General features: G+C 36.2%; 1 protein-coding gene across 1 annotated transcript; it reads right to left on the reverse strand.

Moving 5' to 3' along the window:
* Window positions 1-262: 262 nt before the first annotated feature.
* On the reverse strand, window positions 263-1402 carry LOC148299268 (small ribosomal subunit protein RACK1-like). The gene has a single exon (XM_088276253.1). The coding sequence runs from the start codon at window positions 1107-1109 to the stop codon at window positions 357-359; it is 753 nt and encodes a 250-aa protein (XP_088132379.1). The 5' UTR covers window positions 1110-1402; the 3' UTR covers window positions 263-356.
* Window positions 1403-24569: the final 23167 nt, after the last annotated feature.

Genomic DNA, 24569 nt, shown 5'->3' on the forward strand with positions numbered 1-24569 from the left:
TAATTGGGTTAAAGCTATTCAATTAATTTCATCGATTAAGTATATAATATTCGTATTTATTTATCAATAGATTCAAATAATATCAACAGACTCAAATAATCCGACAGTCATTAACAATTCGATGAAGTCAATAACTCTGAGTGACCCGTTAATGCATACATGGATGCATGATCATAATATTCATAATATTCATAATATTCATAATATCCGATATCTATGATATTTGATATTGTGGATAATAAATGATTGTCTTCATGCTCCTTCCTCATACCTATTGGCAGCTGTCACTAAGAGAGTTTTATGATACACTCTCCGTCTTAGCAATGAAGATCAATCACGAGATTAACATATATAGATCAGTTCAGTTTCTCTTCGGTGATCTCATAAACTTTGATGTCACCATTGCTGTAGCCGACGAACAGTCTTGTTCCCAATGTGTTCCAGTTGATGGAAGTGACTTGGTGGTATTTGGTGGGTTTCACCTTCTTGGTTTCAGTTTGGGATTGGACCTTCTCCAACTTGAAGTTTCCGTCAGCAATTACTGGTGAGTCCTTTGATTTGAAATCCCAGACTTCCCATCCGACTTCTGTTCCGACGGCAATCCAGTGGCAGACTGGGTTGAAAGCCATTGCGTTAATGGGGGCGGTGACATCGTGAGCTCTGTTGTCTTTCTCGACATCATTGAAATCAAAAACTCTGACTTTAAGATCTTTTCCACCTGTGACAATGTATTGACCTCCAGGAGATACGGTAATAGCATTGACATTGCTATCATGAGCCTTGAAGCTGTCTTTGATGTTGAAGTTTTGGTTGTTCCAAACTTTAAGGTATCCATCCCATCCAACTGATGCGAAGTATTGGCCAGCAACGCTGCTTTTGCTGGAAGTGGGGATGTATCTGATTCTGGAGACCCAATCTTGATGGTTGTAGTCCTTGACGGTGTGTCTGCACTCTCCTCTGACATTCCAGAGCTTGATGGCTCTGTCGGCTCCTGACGAGAGAATATATCTTCCATCTGCTGAAATAGCACATGATAGAATTTCTTTGGTGTGACCATCCTTCACAAATCTTTGAGTTGTCTTTCCTGTTCTGAGATCCCACAATCTCATTTCCTTATCCCATGATGAAGAGAGGAGATAGTTGTTGTCGTTGGTGATTGCCAAATCACTGATGAAGTGAGAGTGGCCAGTTAAGCACTTAACTGGGGATCCAAACTCGTTGATGGATGAGGATTCTTGGTTGAATTTCCAGATGAGGATAGTCTTATCTCTTGAGCTGGTAATCAAGACTTGAGTGTCTTCATTTTGTTTTTGGGAGTGACCTGTTTCGATTGCTGTAACCCAATCGCTGTGTCCCTTGAGATGTCCAATTTCATTCACATGGATCTTTACTTCAATTTATGCCATTGCCACAAACTAATGATAATGATAATAATATTAATTTATGGATTTAATTAATCCATTAATTCATTTAATTCAATATTAAATGTTTAATTCAATATTAAATGTTTAATGCATAGGCAATATAATCATCACGTTTACAATTGAGATGGCATATAAGTTTATTTATGTATGAAACCATCACCAAAAATAATCAATGTTAAAGGGAGTCCAATAAAATCTCAATCAGAGAGTTTATCCTTGCTTTGAAAAATATTCCCTTTTCATATTTTTATATCAATATATTTTTAATATCTATTATTGTTTGGTTACCACTTAATCCAACCTATATGCAAATTCGATGATAAGGAGGTTCACACCCTATTGCCTCCGATGAATAGACAAATGAACGAGATATTGAGATTAATTATAATATATGCGGTTTGAATTCACTGCTTGCCCTCAGAATTCTCCGGCTACTTTGTGTGCTTCATGAATTATTGCGTATAATTATCGCAGAAGTTGCCAAAGCTTAACAAATCTGGTCTCTACTAACTGAAGATGCTATTTGGAGTCCAGGTTAGTGGCTGGAAAGGGGAAATCAAATACCCAGGGCTGATCGGTCCCATTATTATTGAAAAGTATCTGTTGTTTTCAGCATTAGGAGTGCTTACATTCTGGATAATATGCGACAGTCCATCGTCGATGTTCTAGTTCAGGCAACTCGAATAAAATTAGTTTTGTTGTTTAGTCTAACTTGTGATTTTATGTCTTGTGCTTTGATTTTGGTCTTTGTTGGTTTCTGAATCATTAATTTTATCCTTATTTATTAAGGTATTTTTTATGATTGTGTTAGTCCTTCTATTTGGAATGAAAGGCGCCTTTAGTGTGCTTTCTTAATGCTATACTTTAGGGTATTACAAGTAACCTTGGTTAGGCTCCGCACTGATGATCACCTCCACTTTTCTATTTATGGTTTTCTCTTGGACATCCGGGAATAATGAAAAGCACTTCTATTACTAATCGACGAGCTAAGAATGTTATTGGTTGGAGGAATTCATCTCTTATTTTTATTCGTATTATTCTGATTCCTCTTCGATTTGATCGGATACACAGTATTTAAGGTGCTTTTCTAAGATGGCATTATTAGTCAGCGGATTTTATGGGATATGTTTTTCCTTTGCAAGCCCACTTAAGACTATTTATATCAAATCTTTTTCTCTGAGGCTTTTGCTATTTGGAGTTTTCTTTTACACTTTCTTGAGCAGAGACTTAAATCTGTTTTTAACCATATGATCGTTTTTCCTGCCTCCGAAAAAATTAGCAATTTTTGCCCACTTCTTTCCAATTCTTTTAACTTGGGTAAAGATAGCGATATCCTCAGACGTAGACCAATTTCCTTTTGTTTTGTTCGGGTCCAAGTGGTTATACCATCTTTCGCGGCACTGTTTAGGATTACGAAAGTACGCCTCATTAGTTTTTTAAAAAAATTCCTTAGAGATGACCACCCACTCAATATGGTTCAGTTATTTTAAATGCTCCCTACTTTAAAAATAGAACTACTCAATAATGTTCTTCAGGGCTTCATCTTCTTCGATTTTCCACACCTAGTTTCGGGTGACTCTTTTAATTATACTGTTCGCTTGAAATTTTATTAGGTTCCTGCATTTGCGTGGGAAAAACATCTGCAGCTCGCTGTAATCATCCTCTGTCTGAAATTAAATTAAGCTTACCATTTCATGAATTGATATATTTTTCAGTTGCATATAGCAAAGCAATATCCAGACGAATATTCTCCGCTCATGTTCAAACCAACTATTTTAGGCATTCACTCCATTGTCGTACCTACATCAGAAGACCATTACTTCAAAATAGTGGATTAAAAGAAACCTTTTGCGCGTTTCAGTGTAATATGAGCAATATTCATGCTCTTAATGTCATATTTTTTAAGCCCTTTTCGGATTATTGACTCAAGGAACTTGTGTTTTTCGACTTCTTAGACAAAGTGGTCAAACAAATTTTTAGCCTTTTCTAAATCAGGCATGATTTCTTCGATTTTCTCCTCCATACAAAACGCTCTATTCTGAATGTTTAATATACACAAAAATATTACATATATTACTTAATCAATAAATTTATCATCCTATTAAATGGAAACTCTTTGGCGTTTATTGGAAGCAACAATTAATTATGAATGGCTTTAGTTCTTTCCAAAGGCCGCATTCATTTATAAAGCAAGCTAACGGATCAGATTTCATTTGTCCATTTCCAAAGGAGAATTAATTAATTAAGGAATTTGTTAGGAAAAAAAATATAAGCCTTTCATCACTCAAACTTAAAAATGATTTACTTTAGAATAAAGCATTTCATTTGAATGTCACTGCCGTTAATAAAAAAAATATTTATTCTGTGAAACAAATAAAATTAGATAATTGTGAAGTTTATTTGGTTTGAGTTACTCAATTAATAGCCTTTCCTTTTTATAAGGTAATAATGATTGAAGTGAGTGCATTTTTCGAATTTTAATTTAATTTATATTTTATAATGTATTTACTTTTTGTTTTTTACTGGAAACCCCTGATTTGATGTTTATGTTGTCGAAATTTGAGCATTGAAGCTATAATATACAATATACAAGAAAGAAAAAGACATGAAGATATCCTTTGCGGCTCTTATACTCGCCACGGGAATGATATTGCATCCTGCTGCTTCAACATCAGTCGTTTTCCCGGTGGTGACTGTCGTTGATACCATTCAAAGTGGCTGTGATTCGGACTCTCAGTGTAAGTCCTATGATTTCTGCTTAAATGGCCAATGCACAGATCGATGCGCGACTCTCAGATGCGCATCTGGGTACACATGCGAATTCGCACAGTGTAAACTTGGAGATAGTTGTGCAACTCTCAAATGCGCACCTGGGTACACATGCCAATTCGGACAGTGCAAGCTTGGAGATAGATGTTCAACTCTAAAATGCTCACCTGGGTTCACATGCGAGTTTGATCGGTGCATACCTATTAGTGTTATCGAGCCGACCTGTAAAAAACTCTGCCCTGCTGGCCAAATTTGCATTGGAGGAAATTGTGTAGTAGATACATGCGTAGGAGTTCAATGTGGCAGATTTGAAGTATGTTCCAATGGCAAATGCCTTTTGCCGACTTGTAATAGGCCCTGTACTGCTGGTCAAACTTGTATTGGAGGAGGAGATTGTTTCGATGCATGCTTGGGAGTTCAATGCGGAAGACTGGAAGTATGTTTCAACGGTAAATGCCTTTTGCCGACCTGTAAGAAAATCTGTCCCGCTGGCCAAACTTGTATTAATGGAGATTGCGTAGATTCATGCGCTGGAGTTCAATGCGGAAGATTCGAAATCTGTTCCAACGGTAAATGCCTTTTGCCGACCTGTAAGAAAATCTGTCCCGCTGGCCAAACTTGCATTAATGGAGATTGCGTCGATACATGTTCTGCTGTAAAATGTGGAACAGGCTCTATTTGCAAATAAGGTCGATGCATCAAAAACCCAGACTATTGTTTCAGCAATCAAGATTGCGCAAACGGAGAAACCTGCTATTTAGGAGTCTGCAATAGCCTTTGCGAAACAATCAGATGCCCCAATGGATAAGTTTGCGTGAATGGTAAATGCTAAGCGGAATTATAATTATGCCCCGCCGATTCGAATTCTAATGCCATTTACTGCACAGAGCCTCGCCCAACTCTCAAGACCTGCCCTGTTGTTAATTACATTAGAGCCCCAGATCCAGCTTACTGTGGAGTTTTGGAAAATGGAACCAGAATTAACTTCCCAAGAGAATGCGAGGCATGCTTAAATAAGGGCATTATTTATTACTTCGATACTCCTTGCCATAAAGCTCCATTCAGTTGCGAGAAGCCTTCTGAATGTTTAGGATATTACTGCGGAAGCCAAAAGTGTCAAAGTGCTTCCGATTGTCCCTATGATTGGCAAAGATGCTTAAACAACGCTTGCGTCGACCAGTGCGCCTTACTTAGATGCGCTAACTGCAAATATGGTAAGTGTGGCTACGCAGATGTCCCTGAACAATGTAGAAATGATAATGGTTGTCGAAATGGACTATCGTGCATTGGCTTTGAATGCATTGATCTCTGCGAAACAACGCCTTGCGAACGTGGAGAGAATTGCAATAAAGGAAAATGCGAGCCCTAATATTGATTATCTTCAGTAAACCTTAAACATCATCAAATATAAATTCGATATTTATTCTGTATTTGATGAGAGAAAGCAAATCAGAGCATTGGCATTTCAAAAAGAATCGAATTGAGCAAATGACAATCACATTACTCTCACAAAGTAATTGCCAATATTTACGAAGTCTGAAATTATTAGTATATTAGTGTAGTTAAGTAAGAAAGAGTGGTAGCACATAAGCAGACAAGAAAGGATTTTGACAAAAAAGTATTTTAGCATCGATTACACCAGGCTGTCACAATAATGGCGATAAGACTTTGTTTTTGCCTTTCAGACTTTTATATATATATTACTTAATCAATAAATTTATCATCCTATTAAATGGAAACTCTTTGGCGTTATTGGAAGCAACAATTAATTATGAATGGCTTTAGTTCTTTCCAAAGGCCGCATTCATTTATAAAGCAAGCTAACGGATCAGATTTCATTTGTCCATTTCCAAAGGGAAGGAATTAAGGAATTTGTTAGGAAAGAAAACATTAGTCTAAAAAATGATTGGCTTTAGAATTACAATACTAATGATTTCTGATTTGTCGACAAAGATTATTATGCCTTTATTTGCACTTTTTATATTTGTTAAGCTCTAAGCAACTCATTTTAATGTCACTGCCGTTAAAAAAATATATTTATTCTGTAAAACAAAATATTTAAAATTAGATTAGAAATTTTATTCATTTGAGTTACTCAGTTCATCTCCTTTCCTTTTTCTAAAGTAATAATGGTTGAGGCGAGTGCATTTTTCAAATTTTAATAGAAAATTAATTTTGTAACTGCTTATTTAATATATAATGTATTTATTTTATTTATTTATTTTTCTATTCCTGGAAATTCCAAATTCAGCGTTTATATGATAGAAATTGAAACATTTTAAATATAGAAATAGAAATAGAAAATATATGAAGATATCCTTTGCGGCTCTTATACTCGCCACGGGAATGATATTGCATCCTGCTGCTTCAACATCAGTCGTTTTCCCGGTGGTGACTGTCGTTGATACCATTCAAAGTGGCTGTGATTCGGACTCTCAGTGTAAGTCCTATGATTTCTGCCTAAATGGCCAATGCACAGATAGATGCGCAACTATGAGATGCGCATCTGGGTCCAAATGCGAATTTGGACAGTGCAAACTTATTAATTCTATCGAGCCAACCTGTAGGAAAAAGTGTCCCGCTGGCCAACTTTGCATTAGAGGAGATTGCGTAGATTCATGCGCTGGAGTTAAATGCGGAAGATTCGAAGTCTGTTCCAAAGGTAGATGCCTATTGCCGACCTGTAGAAAACGTTGTCCCGCTGGTCAGATTTGCATTCAAGGAGATTGTGTCGATACATGCAAAGGAGTTCAATGTGGCAAATAAGAAATCTGCTCCAATGGAAAATGTCTTTCGCCGTCGGCCTGTAAGAAACGCTGTCCAGTTGGCCAAATTTGTATTAGAGGAGATTGCGTTAATGCATGCAAAGGAGTTCAATGCGGCAAATAAGAAATCTGTTATAATGGCAAATGTCTTTTGACGACCTGTAAGAAACTCTGTCCCGCTGGCCAAATTTGCATTAGAGGAGATTGTATCGATTCATTCCCAACCCCAACCCCAACCCCAACCCCAACCCAACCCCAACCCCCAACCCCAACCCCAACCCCAACCCCTTTAAATAAACCTTAAACGTTATCAAATTATAAATTCGATATTGATTCTGCATTCGAAGAGAGAAAGGCAAATCAGACAATATTTATGAAGTCTTAGAATATCAATATCATATAAGATCGTTAAATAAATTTAAAAAAAGAAATCAGAATCATTAAATTGCTCATTAATACTCTTACATTTCCTATTTTCTTGCTTGCATTTTTTGATACGCAATCTCATCAACATACTCATACTATGTTTCCATGCTGACCAAATAATGAGCGAAAGGGTGTTAAAAATCAGGGATACAAGCCGACTATTGGTGTATTATGCGCTGGTTCAAATCGAAGATACGTCCAAACCGGCTTCTTTTGTTTGTCATAATGTAGTCTTGAAGGCCAATATACTAATTAGCATTGTACTAGGAAATAAATTGGCATCCGAATAGCCGATTATTCACAGTCATTGCAGATTAGTTTCGAATTTGCTGGTTGACATTGCGATGCTGCTCGACATACAAGTACTGACTAGAATTTTGTTAGTTTTGCTAAAAGGAGAGCTTCGGAAATATTTAGAATATCTTGCCTTATTCGAAGATGGTGGTGACAACTTTTGGGTTGAAACATCTTGATATATATGTCTGTTCTATGCTGATTCCTGCAATTATTTGGTATTATTCGAACTTATTGTGCAACATATCCAATGTCTCTTTCACTTTTTTTAACTCATCCAACACTGTGTTCTTGTTGAAGACCAGCTTGCTTGAAATTAAAATAAACTTTCCAAAGAATTGCACGAAAGTATTGCTGTTCCAGTTTAGCATATCTATCTATTTCTCCTCTAAAAAAGGATGAGAATGTATTTAAGCTCCATCTTCATTACTTCCTCCATAAAGCAAGATGCAGTTATTTTAAACATCCCATTTTTTTTTGCCTCAATTATATGTTCATTTCATAGCTGAAAAGCGGTTTGTCTTTAATATCTTCATTATTCAAAAATTGGTTTTAGTTTATTTTGGCTTTATGGGCTCTAACTTCCGTTTAGGATTTATTTTTTTGGCTTGTTATAAGATGTTTAATTTTTGAACAGGGCTAAAATCTATCTTAGAACTCTAACCATTTATAATCTAAGAGTGATTGTGACTTTTGACATACATACGATTATGATTAGGCAATGGCAATTTGATTTAAATTTCATTGAGTCCAATATGATGGGTCAATTACTTCTTAATAAGAATAGCAGAAGAGGAAATCCCTGTCAACTACGATTCAGGAATCGAGGCAACTCGATAAACCTTTGAGAATTTAATTATTTGTTCAAGAATATTGTTGCTTGCATCCTGCAGAAAAACGATATCGTAATTCAATTTTTATAGCTTTATTGTCAATATTTTCCCTTGGTACTCTTGAGATATGATACGTAGGCTAAATGCTTCTTATTGGAATTGTCGATATACGCAGGCATTGTACTTCTCTACTATGTTCACAACGCTGTCATGAATTTTACTTGCCTTTAGTTTCTCTTTCTATTCATCCTCAGGCACTTATGTTTAATCTTTCAATATGTAGACATAGGCCAGAATGCAATGAAAGCACATGAAGTCATAGTTCTTGAGATCGATCATATAGTCTTGCAATTTTTTGGGGCTTACTTCTGCAAAGATATCAGCGTAAAGATGTTTATTTTGCTCAAAGTGCTTATCCCAAGATAGTGAGTATTCTTCACGATTCATTAAATGCATTTTCTATAAGTTTATGCCTGCATATTTAAAGTAAAATGGCGAGTATCTTCCTATTGTGTACTTTTTATTCAAGTATGCGATTAGCTTGAACTGACTTCAGGCACCAAAAATTGATACTTCTATCTCCGCATTTTCAAAAGATGATCGTTCAGTCGCTTATAATCAAAAGGAAGCTCGTCACAGTTATCTGGGTAGTTACAGAAATAGGGGGAATTTATACTACCGATGTTCAATGTGGCAACTCTGACTATTTTACGTTTTTTGAATTTACTCCTCTCTAATTCAATTTTCATTTTGCAGTCTGGCTTTTAGTTCTGAAGTATTTGCTCGACATTGCTTTGATGTTTGGATGCTTATACTCCCATGACAGATATTTAAATATAATATAATAATTATTTCGATTGTAAAAATTTGATACGTCCAATGCACTCATACATACTATCTATCGCCCCAATATAATCGTAAATAATTAATGAATTTGCAGAGTGCAGAGTATATCATAGTCTTGGAATTGTGTCAAGACTTGTAAATTCTGACAAAATCTTCAATTTTTTCACGGCAAATTGGACATTCCCTCAAATTCTTAGAGCACTTTATGCAAGCAGTGTTATGCTTGCATGGCATATACACACAGTCTTTATCATTCTCGTAACAAATTATGCAAGCATTTGGGATGATCTTCTCTGTCACAACTGCAGTTTTAATCTTTGAAATGTATGTGTGATTTGACCCGAATTTAAAGACTTGTTTGTCCTCGATCTATTCGAAACTGCTCGCTTCGCCCTCAAGTGAAAGTCTCTTCCATGAGCCATTGGTCGTCCCCATGTCTTACAGATAGTACTTGTTCTCGATCGAATATATGGAAGCATGGATATTGCTGAGATGTTGGTCATCAGGAAAGTTTATGAGATTGCTAGCTTTTCTGCCGATACTAAATTTGGAGTTTTTGGGAATTTAGTAGATCGAGCCTTGAGAAGGGCCTTCTACATCTCCAATGTCAATATGCCATCCACAAAATGGGCCTGGAACTGGTTAGAGCCTAATTATAGAATAATTTCCTGTATATTATACACAATGTACTGGCTGAATCTGTATCTTCTACATTATCTTGATGAAGGTGCCTGTTGTGCTACCCGTATCTCTGATATAAAATGCCTTTTCACTAAACTTTATCTATGCATGGAATCTCGATATGCTCTCGTCAAGAATCAGAATTTGATTTGAGCTATGCCTCCCAATTTTAGCACCATCTTCTTTCACTGAATAAAAGGAAGTTTGAGGGCCGTCATATTGTTGGATTACCAACTAATATTATTTCTTCTCTTCGCAGGCAATCTCTTCCTCCATGAAATTCTATTTCTATTTATGTATAGCATTTTCGGAAATTGCCTTATGCAATTGAGGCTGAGGTGGTAAACTCAAATGATGACTTAATGCTGGCCCTAAGTTTATTGTGGCATGATACTATTGATGATGTTGCTATGCTCTATGTTTTATAACGAGATATTCTTCAAGGACGACTGTCTGTATGATTATCCTTAATCGGACCCTTTGGGAGCGTGTTTTTTGCTTTGTTTTTGAGTAACTTCAGAAATCCCTTAGTAATTACACTAATTTTCATTGGCTCCGGCCATCGATGATTTTAAAAATATTTTATATTCTTCCAATCCTTTGGTAATCCCTAAAAATAATCAAAAAGTGTTACATGCCATTATTTTTTTTATTGTGATCCCGGACTTGATGCCGAGCTCATCCCTCAGGTCTTCTTCTGTGAGCGAATTAAGACAGCTCCCATCAATAGATAGCTCGCCTAAGTCAACTATAATGTACGGAATTTCTCATATAGTGATTTCAGGCCAATGAACTGAAGCCAAGTCTCAATGTCGTGCACTGTCCACTTAATGGGTTCTTTGGGTAAGAATGTATACAGCTTTGGGTAGTCCATTTCTTAGCAACTGATTTTATATATGTAATGTGGACTTAAACCTTAAACTCTTATTTATATGTTGGATGAGTATGAGTATGTATGAAAACCAGTTATTTATAATGTTCTATAATTAATTAGTGCGGCATGTGTATGTGTATGTGTGTTTTGATTATAATGATCATGTACGTATTGCCAACATATGTTGTTCTATATATTGTTACTATATATTGTAAGCATAAATCGCCAACATATAATAGATATCAATTCTTCCTTCTGGTGTTCTTGAGGATATCCCTGAGATCTTTATATGACACCATGCCCTTGAGATCTGCGCTGCTCTTGACAGAAATTTTCGATGCTTCTATCTTGCTATTCGATATATTGTTCATGATGCCTGAGTCGGCTTCTTGTGAAGCTATCTATACTCTGTTAGGGAAGGCATGGACAACTTAAGTAATTTCAGATGATCTAATTTATATATTGTTTGATTATCTTGTCTGGACATTTTGCATATTACTGTTGTTCAGGTGACTGTTGTTCAGGTGACTGTTGTTCAGATGAGTCTGCTGATTTTAGGAATGAGGCTGAGCCCGTATATGCTCTTAATTAATGTGGGATTGCTTAATTGGATGATCGACCAATAAGTTATCGAATGGGTTGATGGGGCTACTCAGAGCATTATTGTTTGTCACGTAAATAACATGGCTCATTGCTTACTGTTATTGCTCTTTGGATTGTTATCTGCATTGCTCTTTGGATTGTTATCTGCATTGCTCTTTGGATTGTTATCTGCATTGCTCTTTGGATTGTTATCTGCATTGCTCTTTGGATTGTTATCTGCATTGCTCTTTGGATTGTTATTGCTATTCTGATTGCCCATGATAATAATATTACTGCTAGGCGCATAGCTTTTCATATTCCCGATCAGCTGCTGATAACTGATCTTTTGTTTGGATTTCGGGAGGATTGGTCTGATTGGCATTGGCTGTGTTTGTAGTGTAGTGGATTTGGGAGTTTAAAGGAGGGTCTACGTTGAAATGAGAAGAAGTTTGATAATGGGCTGTGATAGCTGTTTGATTATTCTGTATGTTATTGTGTATGTTAGTATTCACATTGCTATTCATTTGTTAATTTGATAGAGGTGTGATAGTGTTTTCAATGCGGACATTACTCCTCGTTGCTAGGTTATTAGTGGTTGTCTTTATGGTCGATGCCAATGCGTTATGAGCAGTATTGGCAGCATTGACATGATTGGGAACTGGAAAATTATGAATGTTACTTGCAGTAGTATTCACAACCCTCCCCCCAAATTGACGGTAGGCTTTTTAGCAACATTAGAAGCATACTGATAACCATTTTCAACTGAATATGATCGGAATCTGTTCTAATGAGCATTTACCTATTTAATATTGCTGGCATTGTTGTTGGTTGTGAAACTGTGTCGAATCAACTCTTTTGAGTTTTGTCTTGGCATCGATTGTGCAGTGTTTGCGAATAATGTGCCTGTTGCATTAATTGTAACTGGCTGAGGAGCCATTGCATTTATGGGTATGGCTGATGATTGAATTGTTGGCAAATTTGATGTGGTGGATGAATTATGATGATAATTATGATGATGATTATGATGATTATTATTATTATTAACCATATTGATGTTGGTTTTTATGGGAATTGGCATTTTGGGTGTATTGGATTGGATTGGGGCCATGTTTTGTATGGCAGATTGCTGTTGTTGAGAGTTAATGCTATGGTTTAGCTTATTATGATGATTTAATGCGGAGGTGGGAAGTGGATGAGGCTGAGAGTATGAACGATTGTCGCTAATTAATTCTCGTTAACTGTGAGTGTTTAACAAGTTTTGGTGGCCATTGATGATTGGTTTGCGCTAATTGTTGTAAATGACTCTTGAGTTTGAATTACCCCCAGTGACCTTGTTTCTGATGGAGGTCATATTCGCAGATTGGTGTGGGTGTGGGTGTTGAGAGTGGGGGTGATGGCTTTGCTTAGATTTGAGGGAGATGATATTAGTGGGGGTCTACTTGTTGAGGCTGGAGTTTCTTGTTTATTCGCGAATTAATGGCCGAATCTGGCTCGCATTGAAGGAAGTGGTTGTGTGATGTTGAACTTGAGTGTGTTAAACTTGGGTGGGATCGAAGGCTTGGACATTGCTGGCTAAGAAGGGTAAGTTTTTGGAGTTATCAGGTAATTGGTGATGTAGGGTGATTTTTGACTTGGGGTAACTCGAGTCCCAATATTAACCATCAGTTTTTTAGCCTAAGGAGCCTTCAAGCAGCACATTATTCTTGGCACCATGTTTTTCCGTGAGTTCCAAAGCCTCCCTAAATCCAACCTTGCCATATGAATGCCTTTCCTAGAAAAAATCATTCCAAGCCTGACTCCGCACAGTCTTCGAGTTCACTAATTAGATTATGTTATCAACAAGCGCATTCTCTTGCTAAATTTGTGGCAGCATCGAATAGGACACAGGCTGACTCTCTTTGATGTTCAGTGCAAAATTGGAGTTCATCCACACTTTGATCTTGTTCTCTTTATCCAGCCCGATCATTGTGTACAAGACTAAAAGCATCCCTGAAGATTTGTAGATCTGCTCGTAGCCCTTCAATGCTCGATATGTCGCATTCAGACTCTCGATTGCAGAGAGATTGTCCAAATCCGACAATCTCTTGTATATTCTTTCTGTGACAACTTAATATGACTATCTCGATGAGCACCCTAAGACATTGAGAATCGGCTCTGTATTATATTAAATTATTACTCGCATAGTAAGCATTGACCAGATATGGTGAAGGGTTCCTAATTCTATACTCATACTTGTTTTCAAATTCAAGTTACTTCTCGCCTTCGACCATGTACTTCTCGAACTCTGTCCCTGCCTTATTCCTGTAGAATTTGCATGAGCCTGATTGGTCGAAAAGTTCGGCATTCTCAGTTGGATCGATTTGATGAAGCGGCTTTGATGTGTTCTTCCCCATTATGTTAATTGTTATTTGCTATGTTATTGTTATATTTTATTCGAATAATAAACAATAAATTAAATATTTGAAATTCTCAATGCCAAATTATTTTGGACTCTCTCTTCGCTTTTTATTTAAGGCGAATAGTACACACGAATAGTACATAACACAGTAAATCGTATTATTATTCCATGTTCAATCAAAACACTAATCACATACATATACATAAATAACAAGAGTTCATAATTATATGATGCAATAACAAATATCTAAAATGATATAGTTCCCGATGAACTCTCACTTCACAGTTGTATCATCAAGGCTTATATTTTCTGTGGCTATCTATGGAACTGTATTCTACAACTTCGGATTCATTGATGTACTGTGTGGTCCTTTAGCAGTTCCTCCAGATTGGTACTTCTTGTCTATTGTCCTACTAATCGAAGTTTTTAACATCTGTTATGGCTTGCTAGGGGTGTTACTCACCCTGACATATCGCTCAAGATTCCCATAAAAAATAGCAAAGTCATTTACATTTAAGTTCATACTACTTTTCATGCTGAAACTAGCGCTAATCATACTGGGGAAGACGCATCGTAACAAATACTACGCTCATGCAATTCTGATCGAGTGCATACTGGTTGTGGTGGTATTGCTGTTCGATCTGACCAACAACAAAAATGTAAATAATTAATTAAAGTAGTTATTAGAAGTGCTTGAAATCACTCTGTTCGACTTGCTGAACAAAGTCTCAATTTTCTATCAATTGACTCGGACATTTTGCCCTAAGTTTGCACTCTATTGGTTTATTTTAAATCTTATCTCGCTTATTTTGTCGCAGACTGAGTCCTACACACATTAAAAAGCAAACAGATCGCATAATGCTGCCAGATTTCTATCGAGTCTCTTTGTGAAGCAAGATACGCATAAGATTACCATATTCTCGATGTTCTACTTTGGTGTTTTTGGCTTATTGCAAGTTTAAGTCTATGGCTATGGGATGCTCATAACCTTTTTACTTACACTTTGGCCATTTTACTTAGCTGCTGATAACCTCAAACATAATCGGATGCGGCAGAGTATCGGGTGGATGTCTGTCGTGGGCTGTGGGGTTGCTGGGCTCACATTCCTAAAAATAAAATACCCATTAATCTTCAAGGAGATGATCAGATAAAACGGAGCAGAATAATTCTGTCGTTACGGGTATCAAGAAGCCATGCTATTATGAACAATACTAATCCAACAAAATAATGAGCAAAAATAAAGAATCCAATATAACTCATTGATTCCATATAGTCAGATGAATTATGCATTGCATTCCTTGTGCTATATCCATCATAGATTAATATATAAATTATAGTATTAAAAATGCGTTAAGATATCTAATCGCGAGAGAAACAAATCAAAAAGCTGCATTAGAGTATACAGAATTATCAGCTTTCTCTACGATCATTGTATAATATCGATCAGAGCAAGCAGTAACTCAAACTTAGCATCTAGTATAAGTTTGCACGCTCTTCTATTAACCAAACATACACTTTTCCAAGGAATTATCTAATGGCTGAGAGTGATTACGAAATTTAGGGTTCTAGTAACATTGAAATTGTTGATTTGCACTCGCAGCTCTCAACATAGTAGGAGACATCACCCAATAGGGTAATCACTCCGTAGGCTAATTTCTAACGAAGTGCATTTTTGAGCCATGACCTTTCCATTGCTGAAGAGCCTACAACCAATATGCCATACACCTCAGAAAAGACTCTCCTAAAATAAAATATCTTGATGTAAAATATACATCTCAATTTTATATCGAAAGCAGGCCCTACTGCAAACGATAATGCCAAGAGCTCAAGCAACCCTAAAAAAATAAAGCTATTTAAGCGGAAGAACGAGCACAATTTGTCATCAGCAAACCCCAACCCCACCACAGCCTCCAACGAAAACTACAGAATGAAAACAGAGTACACAGCAACACATTCAAAAACAAACAAAAATATAGCAATAACTCAAGATTATGGTCATCACAATCATTCGACTTTTTAGTCCAACAATTAATACCATAAATCTACTGACACTAAAATTATGTCAGATGCTCATAGTATACTGAAGAAAGTACTTCCCTATAAACCTAACTGTCAGCAAATCGCCAAGCCTTACAAAGCTCATAATGTTGCATGCAAGGGGAACGCACTCACCACGAACAACAAATATAATAAATAGAACATCTATAAAAACAAAAAGAATAATATCGGATTGGCCAGCGAGGGCAAGAATCTCGGGCATATGAAAGACCTACTGTTGTATACCCCAAAAAGGACTGACATCAACAAATCAGGGATTTCCAAATCCAACTCGACGTATCTATCCAAACGTCTATTTGTGCACAGCAAGAATCCTCTTACTAAATCCCCAATGGACATTTCTGGAGACTTTTCAAGCACAGTTAATTTAACAACCGCATATCAATCGTAAGCTTATACAAAAAATGCAACAACAACAATAACAGATTCCCACCTTGCTATAAATACTGTCCAGCATATTGACATCTCAAAGCCCAAACTTACACGATCGTCAAGCAAAAGTATGTCGAGTACCAAATTCATTCGACTAGGGAATAGCCGATAGAAAAGGAGTGCGGTAAAAATAATTTGATGATGAATCGATACCCTATGAGTGCAATAAATATATATATGCTAATTAATTAATGCTGGTGAAGTATAGGATTTATCATAGTTTCCCATTGCTTTGCTCATTCATATCGTTCATTCTTTTGCTCATCATGAATTCCATAAACTATTCGAATATGCCCGAAGAAGCTATGTTTCTTTTGGAGTGATTGTTTTTTCTTTTGTTTTGGCCTTCGATTTCTATATTCTATTGTGGATTTGCATGTTACTATTATTCTATGGCTGAGGATGCTTGAAATTTGAAGTGATCGCCATTACCGAAGAGTTCTAGCTTCTTTAAATTAGCAGATGCGAATCGATTCTCTAACGAAGATACTTTCCCAAAAAATGAGCTGTTTTTGTTTTCATGGTAGGCTTATTCTGCTTTCCTTTGGAGAAACTATTGTAGAGATTTTTATAAATCCGAAATCCGAACATGTTTTCGACCATGTGTGACTGTCTCCACAACAGCTTCTTTAATGATATAACGAAGGTCAGCCCCAGAGCATCCCTCAGTCTGTCCTGCAATCTTCTCGAAGCAAATGAGAATCTTCTCTTCTATCTCCATTTAATTTTCATCTTCATCTGATTTGATCGACAGATTTTTAGTGATAGCTCGGATGATATCCACTCGATCTTGGCTGTCAGGCTGCGGGACATAGAGATGTTTCTGGATTCTCCCGGATCTGAGGACAGCATCGTCAATCATATCTTTCCTGTTTGTAGCGGCCACAATGAACACCATCTTTCTTTATTCCACTCCATCCAAGGCGGTTAAAAGAGTGTTCACAACTCGTTATGTAACCTGGTTGCCCTGATCGCTTCTTTTGGGTGCAATCGCATCAAACTCATCAAAGAATATAATGCATGGAGCTGCTCGTTGTGCTCTTCCGAAGATTTATCTGACTGCTTGCTATGATTATCCGACATACTTGTTTAACAGTTCAGGCCCTTTGACAATGATGAAGTTTGCACGGACTGCATTGGCTATTGCTTTTGCTAGCATAGTTTTACCACAGCCAGGTGGGCCATAGAGGAGCACACCTCCATTCTGTACAGCAAAATTCATCTCTTTAAACTATCTTTGTTTTTGGATGGGAATAATTATTTATTTTATTAGCTGCTTCTTTAGTTCATGGAGTCCTCCCACATCTTCGAGGCTCGTTTCTGGAATTTCTGTAAAACCTTATTTTATCATCAAAGGCTTCACTAATTGAATTGATGATAGTATGTTTTAAAATGAAATCGCTATGGGTTCCTCAGCAATTTCAATAGGTTCATCAGCAATTGCAATGGGTTCATCAGCAATGGCAATTGCAACTGGCTAGTTAACAATGGGCTACTATGATTGAAGATTGCTGATGCTGGGATTCTTTTTCGCTTTAAGCTGATTAACTCTCTGCATAATGGCTTATTTAATGAGTAGTTCAAGATCTGCAGGCATATACCCAGAGGTAACTCTCGAGAGGGCCTCAGCATCCTCCTTTGTTACATCATTTTTTATCTTAGTAAGCAGAATCTTAATAATCTCCAATCTATTCTCTTCGCTTGAGACATCGATCCCAATTATCTTTTCGAATCTATGCAACTTTCTCATTTGAATGTCCAGTTTCTAAGGCATTGAAGATGTGCCCAACAAATAAACCTGATGGTCCTTCAATCGATCAACCTCTAGCAAGAAACTTGACAATGGTGATCCTTGTGGTCTCTTCGATAGGTCTTTCTGACACAGTAAGTCAAGATCGTCGAAAAGAATTATTGAAGGCTGTCTTTAGATGGCTTATTGGAACACCTTTTTGATTTTTTAGTCGGCATCTCCAGCAGAGCCGATTACGCTACTCAAGTTTATGCTGTAGGCATTGAACTAATACTAATTCTTGAGTAGGGAAAGAATGCAATTAGAAAGCATGGATTTGCCACAACCTATCGGCCCTGAAATTATGAAGTTTTTGAGTAGGTTTATAGGTTAGATTTTAGTCCGAAGAGGCGCAAGCAAATAGAAATCGATTTCAGCTATAATCTTAGAAATTCCTCCCAAATTTGTAAATTTGTACTACTTACGATCAATGAATCGCATTTAATTCTCGAAATGCGAGAAATTGAAATTCCTTTTCACTTTCTTCTTCATGGTGTCATGCCCATGATCTTAGTTGTCGTTTGTTGCGATACTTGGTAATACTTCGGCAGCCTTGGCTTAATTGTTACCTGACTGTTCATTGAGATCTTTCATTTTGATGAAATAGTGTTTGATGCCTGACTTTATCGACTATTTCTTGAGTCTGAGCTCTTTGAACATGTTGGGGTTCTCGCATATCTTCTAAGAGAGGGAGTTTTCATCCAGCTTAGGGTTCTTTGTGAGCTCTTATTTGATGAATTTCTGCAGTATTGGGTGGACTCGCATCATTTTCGTTGGAGGGAGAGTGCTTTTTATTTGGATTATGCGTTGTTGTTTGTTTATAATTATAATTTTATGAATTTGCCATTAATAGCATTTCATACACATATAATTAGTGTACCCATTTAAATTATTAATAACAGTCTTCATTGGACTTAAAAAACAAATATTTATGTTTATTGTGCTAATAATTTGATGAGATATTCTCAGAAGCTCAATAGTTAATATGCACAAAATCCAATTATAAGTACAAATCGAGGGCAATTGTATCTATAACACGAGGCAAACATAAGTTTAATATATTCATTGACTAAAACATAGAGAATCAAAGGCCCATCATCAAATATCTCTCATTAACAATCTAATTCGGCAGCCAATAATTGGTCTATTCGTACTTGCCATCGGGCCTTGGTCCCTTCAAGCAGCTTATATGCCCCCAGTACTCCACCATAACCTGCTTGCATAGCTGTGCACTCTTCATGTTACAAACCACATCTTCTTCGAGTTTCTTGATGATCTGGATGTTGATTTTGATTTGGATGCCAGTGGTTAATTAAATTGCGATTCTTTTTATGGTATTATGGTAGGCTGTGTTTCGGCTTTCTTCTGTGGTCAGTTCATTTGAGTCTTAATGTCTTTAAAACTACTCGGACTAACCCCAAATTGTGTAGAGAAATGGGTATTTATGTGAGAATAGTTTGATATAATGCCCTATCTTCTCCCCGATTTTGAAGCTTAAAGGGCCTTCGTATGCCCAAAGATATGTAAGAATCTGATGCAAATGATATTCAACACTCGCTTCCACATACTTATTTGAGAGGAGACTAAGACAGTATGTCATTTTGATATCCGTGATTTCTGTGCTAAGCAAATACTTCAAGAATAAAGGAAACAAGTTATTCAAATTTCCTGTCACTTCAATGCCACTAAGCTTGGCGATATTTTCATTGCCTTATGATAACATTGTTGTGACATCTCGATAGTATTTAAGTTCGAAGCCTGTGAGCATTGATTCAGGTTGATCCATTATAATGTTAAATTTCTTATTTTTTTATCCCAGTTCTTTTTGTCGGATGTTCAGAATTTCAGTTTTACATTTCAGGGCTTTGTTATCATTTATCTTTGGTATTTTGCCATCGATATAAATCCATCGTCCACGGAGTTTTGGAGGGGTTGAGAAATTGACAAATAAAGTCTTAAGTTATTCTTCAATGAGCTCTTTCGCCGATTTGTAGATTGGATCCCTGCGTATATAGCATGATGCATCTCGAATGTACTACTCTTCTTGTTGGATAAGTGCCATGTCAGAATGACCAAGCTCTTATGCTGCTGTTTGAATATCTTCAAAATCTATTTAATCTCGACGGTCACTGTGCATAAACTTGCCAGCTCTTTGCACCAATCTTCTGGTTTCTGTCTATGCGAAGGTCTGAATCATATCGAGAACTTATTCGTTAAGATTGTTGCATCCCATTTATTTGGCGATTTATTTGATGAAGTTTTGATTACCGAAAAGTGCCATGGTTCTGTTTTGTTGCAATTGAATGTATGCGCTCTTAAATATTCATAATAATAAATAAATCATTGTTTATTGCATTCTCTTATATTTCATGAGCTTTAGAATTTATAATATTTATAGTGATATAGATTCCATAATTTCCCTAATAATCCTACTAATACTAATGCTCAAACAAACAATAGGAGAACAGACATCACCTTCATTAACATACTAATATATATATCTCTACACTTTAAAATATAGCATAAAATGGGATCATTTATTATTTGCATAGGAGTTTATTATCGAATTGATTCTCTAATTAATTTTGTTATTAAGTTCTGCGATTCTGCCCATACAGTCCCCTTATTTTCCTTGTCCTTTTTTTAATGAATTAGCACATGCATAATTTCGGTTGACAACATGATTTTTAACAATACCATCATTTCTCTCTGCGTGGTTTCTCGAATCTTTTAGACTTCCTGCTTCATTCTTTGCAATAGATTTGTCTGAAACCTTATAACGCTGCTATTCTGCATTGTCATGACCAAATAAGCTGACACGTTTCATTTATACTTGACTGCATTGTTATTTGGGTTAGTGATAATTTTATTTCTTTATAGATATGCCATCGTTTTTGCATTAGATCTCTGTATTTCTTTGGTACTTCTCGTAGTTTCTACAGCCTTCTCTACTTTTCAGTGTTTACTTATAGGGTGAGTCATAGATTCTTGATGGCTGATTTTTTATTCTTTTCAATCTGTCATATTAATTTTATTATTTGGGGTTCAACTCACAGCTTTGGGGTTGGTAGGAATTTTTATTTCTGTCGATGTTTGGGGAGTGGTTACTCTTCTGTGCCGATAATTCATCCACTTTTTATTTCAATCTTTTAGATTTGTTTATAAGCTATTACCGATGGTTTAAGCTTTTATTTGTTGATTAAGGAGTGTATGGTTGGCGGATAATTGGGTTATGGGGTTATTATTAACGATTGGGTTATTTTTCACGATTGGGTTATTTTTATAGATGAGGAGTAATTTGTTTACGAAACTGGTATTAAGTTCTTTCATATGCACTTATGTTCTTGTCTGAATATTATAATGTTTAGTTGCTGACTGTCGGGTTGATTCTTGACAGATCTTGCTTCGGTTGGAGATAGTTGTTATGGGGCCTGCAATTCGGATCTCCTTCCTTTTTGCGTTAATTTTTATCATTTGTTAAATACGAGTATTTAGAGTAGTCACTCATTTCGCTGATTTATGTGAATTACCTCATATTTGTCGGATTGTTTTGCAAGGAATAGTTATAATATTGGTTTGCATTTGTCTTGTTCTATTTATTATATTTGTTTTATCTTGTACTAGGGCCTTCCCTATTCTCATAAATACCGGCTCTTCTTCTTTTGTATACTTCTTCGCATCTTCCCCTTTAGTTTATAAGCTCGTCTTTCGATCGTAACTATTTCTGTGCGGATTCTCCATATTTCAAAGATGCTGTCCCATAGTTTTCAGGCTATAAATTGGCTTGTTTAGAGTACCTTGGTTACTGAGCTTCAAAAGTGTTATGATTATGAGTATTCTTCTGTAATTGTTCAAACTGATCCTATTCATATATTTTTACCTGCCTTCTTTCTTGAAGATGGTTCTATTTATGCGGCTAATAATCACAATTTCTGTCATTCGAATTATAGCTTCTGTTAATTGTTTCATTAAGATTGCAGTTCCTATTCATGGCTTAATTCTCATATTTCCTTTTTATTTACTAATGCTACTTATTCCCAAAAGAACGATAAACCTATCTTTTACTATAGTTTTATGTTCTTTCCCGATTTTAGGCTATTTTTTAATTAAAGGTATCGAATTGATGAGCAGGAGTATGTATATTTTTATTGATTGTTCCTAACTGTCTTTGCTATTTATAATTTGCGTAAGAGCCACGTTGCGTGTATCTTCTATTCATAGGTGTTTTGTTTGGGATTGTGATACTTTAACTTTAATAACCGTTAAACAGCATTATAATTAATATGAATATAATGTCGGTGTTCTTATCTTATTAGAGTAGAGATTTGGAGATTGTGCTTATAATTAATGGAGTTAATTATATGGTCAATGTGAACCAAAATATGATAATCTCAGAATGAGGGGAAAGTATTGTTAATTTATATTTGGGATGTAGTGTAATGGATGTTATGTATATATTTATTAGAATTAAACAGAACTGATATATTCTATCGTAAGATTTTGCATAAAAATATGATGCGGATTACAGAAGATTATCATATTTAGGGCTGAGATATTTTCATATGGCTTTTTCGCTTTTTCTTTGATCTTATTTACAGTAAAGTGAATATAAATTTGTGGAAGTTGCGATCGAATAGCAATTATTTGCCATTGCATTTTGATATTCATGCAAAATTAATTACATTTGCTTGTTAATCTGAGTTATTGGCATATTCAGGGAATAATTGCATAGACTTATTGTCATCGAACATCAAATTTCAAACATCCAAAATGCAGCTTATGACAAATAAAATTGATAAATTAATTGCGAAGGACTGATAATTTGAATGCCGACTAAATTACAATGACTATGACTATAATATGAACTACTAATCGTGGCATGTGCAATAAACTCAATGGTCCCCCATTTGCCAAATAACGCCTAATTAGAATATGCACTGCAATAATTCGAACTTTTCAGAGACTGATATCTGTATTCTATTTATAGAAATAACATATTCTTCTGCAAAGTACCAGAAATGAATTCATCCAACAGTAATAAGAAAACTAAGTATGGCATGATTTGTGCGGCTGCTTTCTTTATGATGATGTCAGTCGATGCTCAGATTATTCCTCTTGGGCCAGCTCCTGTCTCAGGAACTTTAGTTCTTCCACAAGCATCTCCATCTCCATCGACATCTACATCTACATCCGGCCCATTATTGACATTGACCCCCGCAACTTCTGTCTCAGGAGCTTTGACTGGCCCCAGCACAAACATAAATAATTTATTAGCAGGCCAAAATGCTGCAAATTCTCAGATTCTTGTCGACCAACAAAGAAAAGCATGGGATGACTTATTGCTAAAGAACAGACCAGCCTTTTCAAGTTAGCTTGTGAATGTTGTGAAAGGATCAACAAACTAGCTAAGAGGAACTCAAAACCAAATTTAGGGCTCAACAAACAAGCTGACAGGGTTAGACAATTCTATTTTCGGTGATACAAACTTTGTCTTTGGTTCAAAGAATTCTGTTTTTGGAAATCAAAATAATGTCCAAAGCGGAAATGGTAACATTGTAAGAGGGGGTGAAAATCTTCTCAAAGGAAACACTAACTTGATCGATGGAAGCATAAATCAAGCTGATGGTAGTATCAATTCTGTTTTCGGTAACAGAAATAATCTGCTCGGTTCATAGAACATCCTCATTGGTGATCAGAACAATGTCTCAGGGAATAAGAACACAGGATTAGGATCGCAGAATACTTTGGTTGGCTCCAATAATCAGGCCTCAGGGAGTTTGAATCTCCTGAACGGCAATGTTAACAGGCTGGTCGGAAACAGCAATCAAATAGTTGGCAACTTGAACTCTATTATTAGAGATAGCAATAGAGTTGCAGGAAATGAAAACTTTATTGAAGGATCTGAGAATTCTTTAATTGGCAACCTCAATGCTCTCCAAGGCAATAAAAATAGGGCCAAGGGAGATGATAACAGCATTCATGGAAATGGCAACCTCTTATCCGGTAACCGAGTTTCTCTGGCAGGAAATTAGAATGCAGTTGGGGGCGATGATAACACAATTTCAGGCTCTTTGAACACAATACTCGGCAATCAAAATGCCATCTTTTCTGGTAACCAAAATCAAATTAAAGGAAATTTGAATTTCATTCCAAGAGGTGATCAGAACTATATTGAAGGAAATCTAAATCGTATTACTGGAAATACTAACGTGATTCAAGGGTAACAAACAACGATATCTGGAGACTTAAATCAAGCAGCCGGAAATAGCCTATAAATCCAAGGAAATAGGAATCTTGTTAGGGGCAACAATTCCAGGATTCTTGGCTCAGAAAATTCTTTGGCTGGCAATGATAATCTTGTCTTTGGTAACCAAAACGAACTCAGTGGAAGGTTGAAT

The sequence above is a fragment of the Brachycentrus maculatus genome, unplaced genomic scaffold (genome assembly GCF_059751285.1).
Source record: "Brachycentrus maculatus isolate JH-2025_06_01 unplaced genomic scaffold, ASM5975128v1 h1tg001229l, whole genome shotgun sequence".
Taxonomy (NCBI): domain Eukaryota; kingdom Metazoa; phylum Arthropoda; class Insecta; order Trichoptera; family Brachycentridae; genus Brachycentrus; species Brachycentrus maculatus.

Excerpts from the sequence above, each read along its gene's own strand:
- LOC148299268 (XM_088276253.1), bottom strand. The coding sequence starts at position 1,109 with ATGAGATTGTGGGATCTCAGAACAGGAAAGACAACTCAAAGATTTGTG.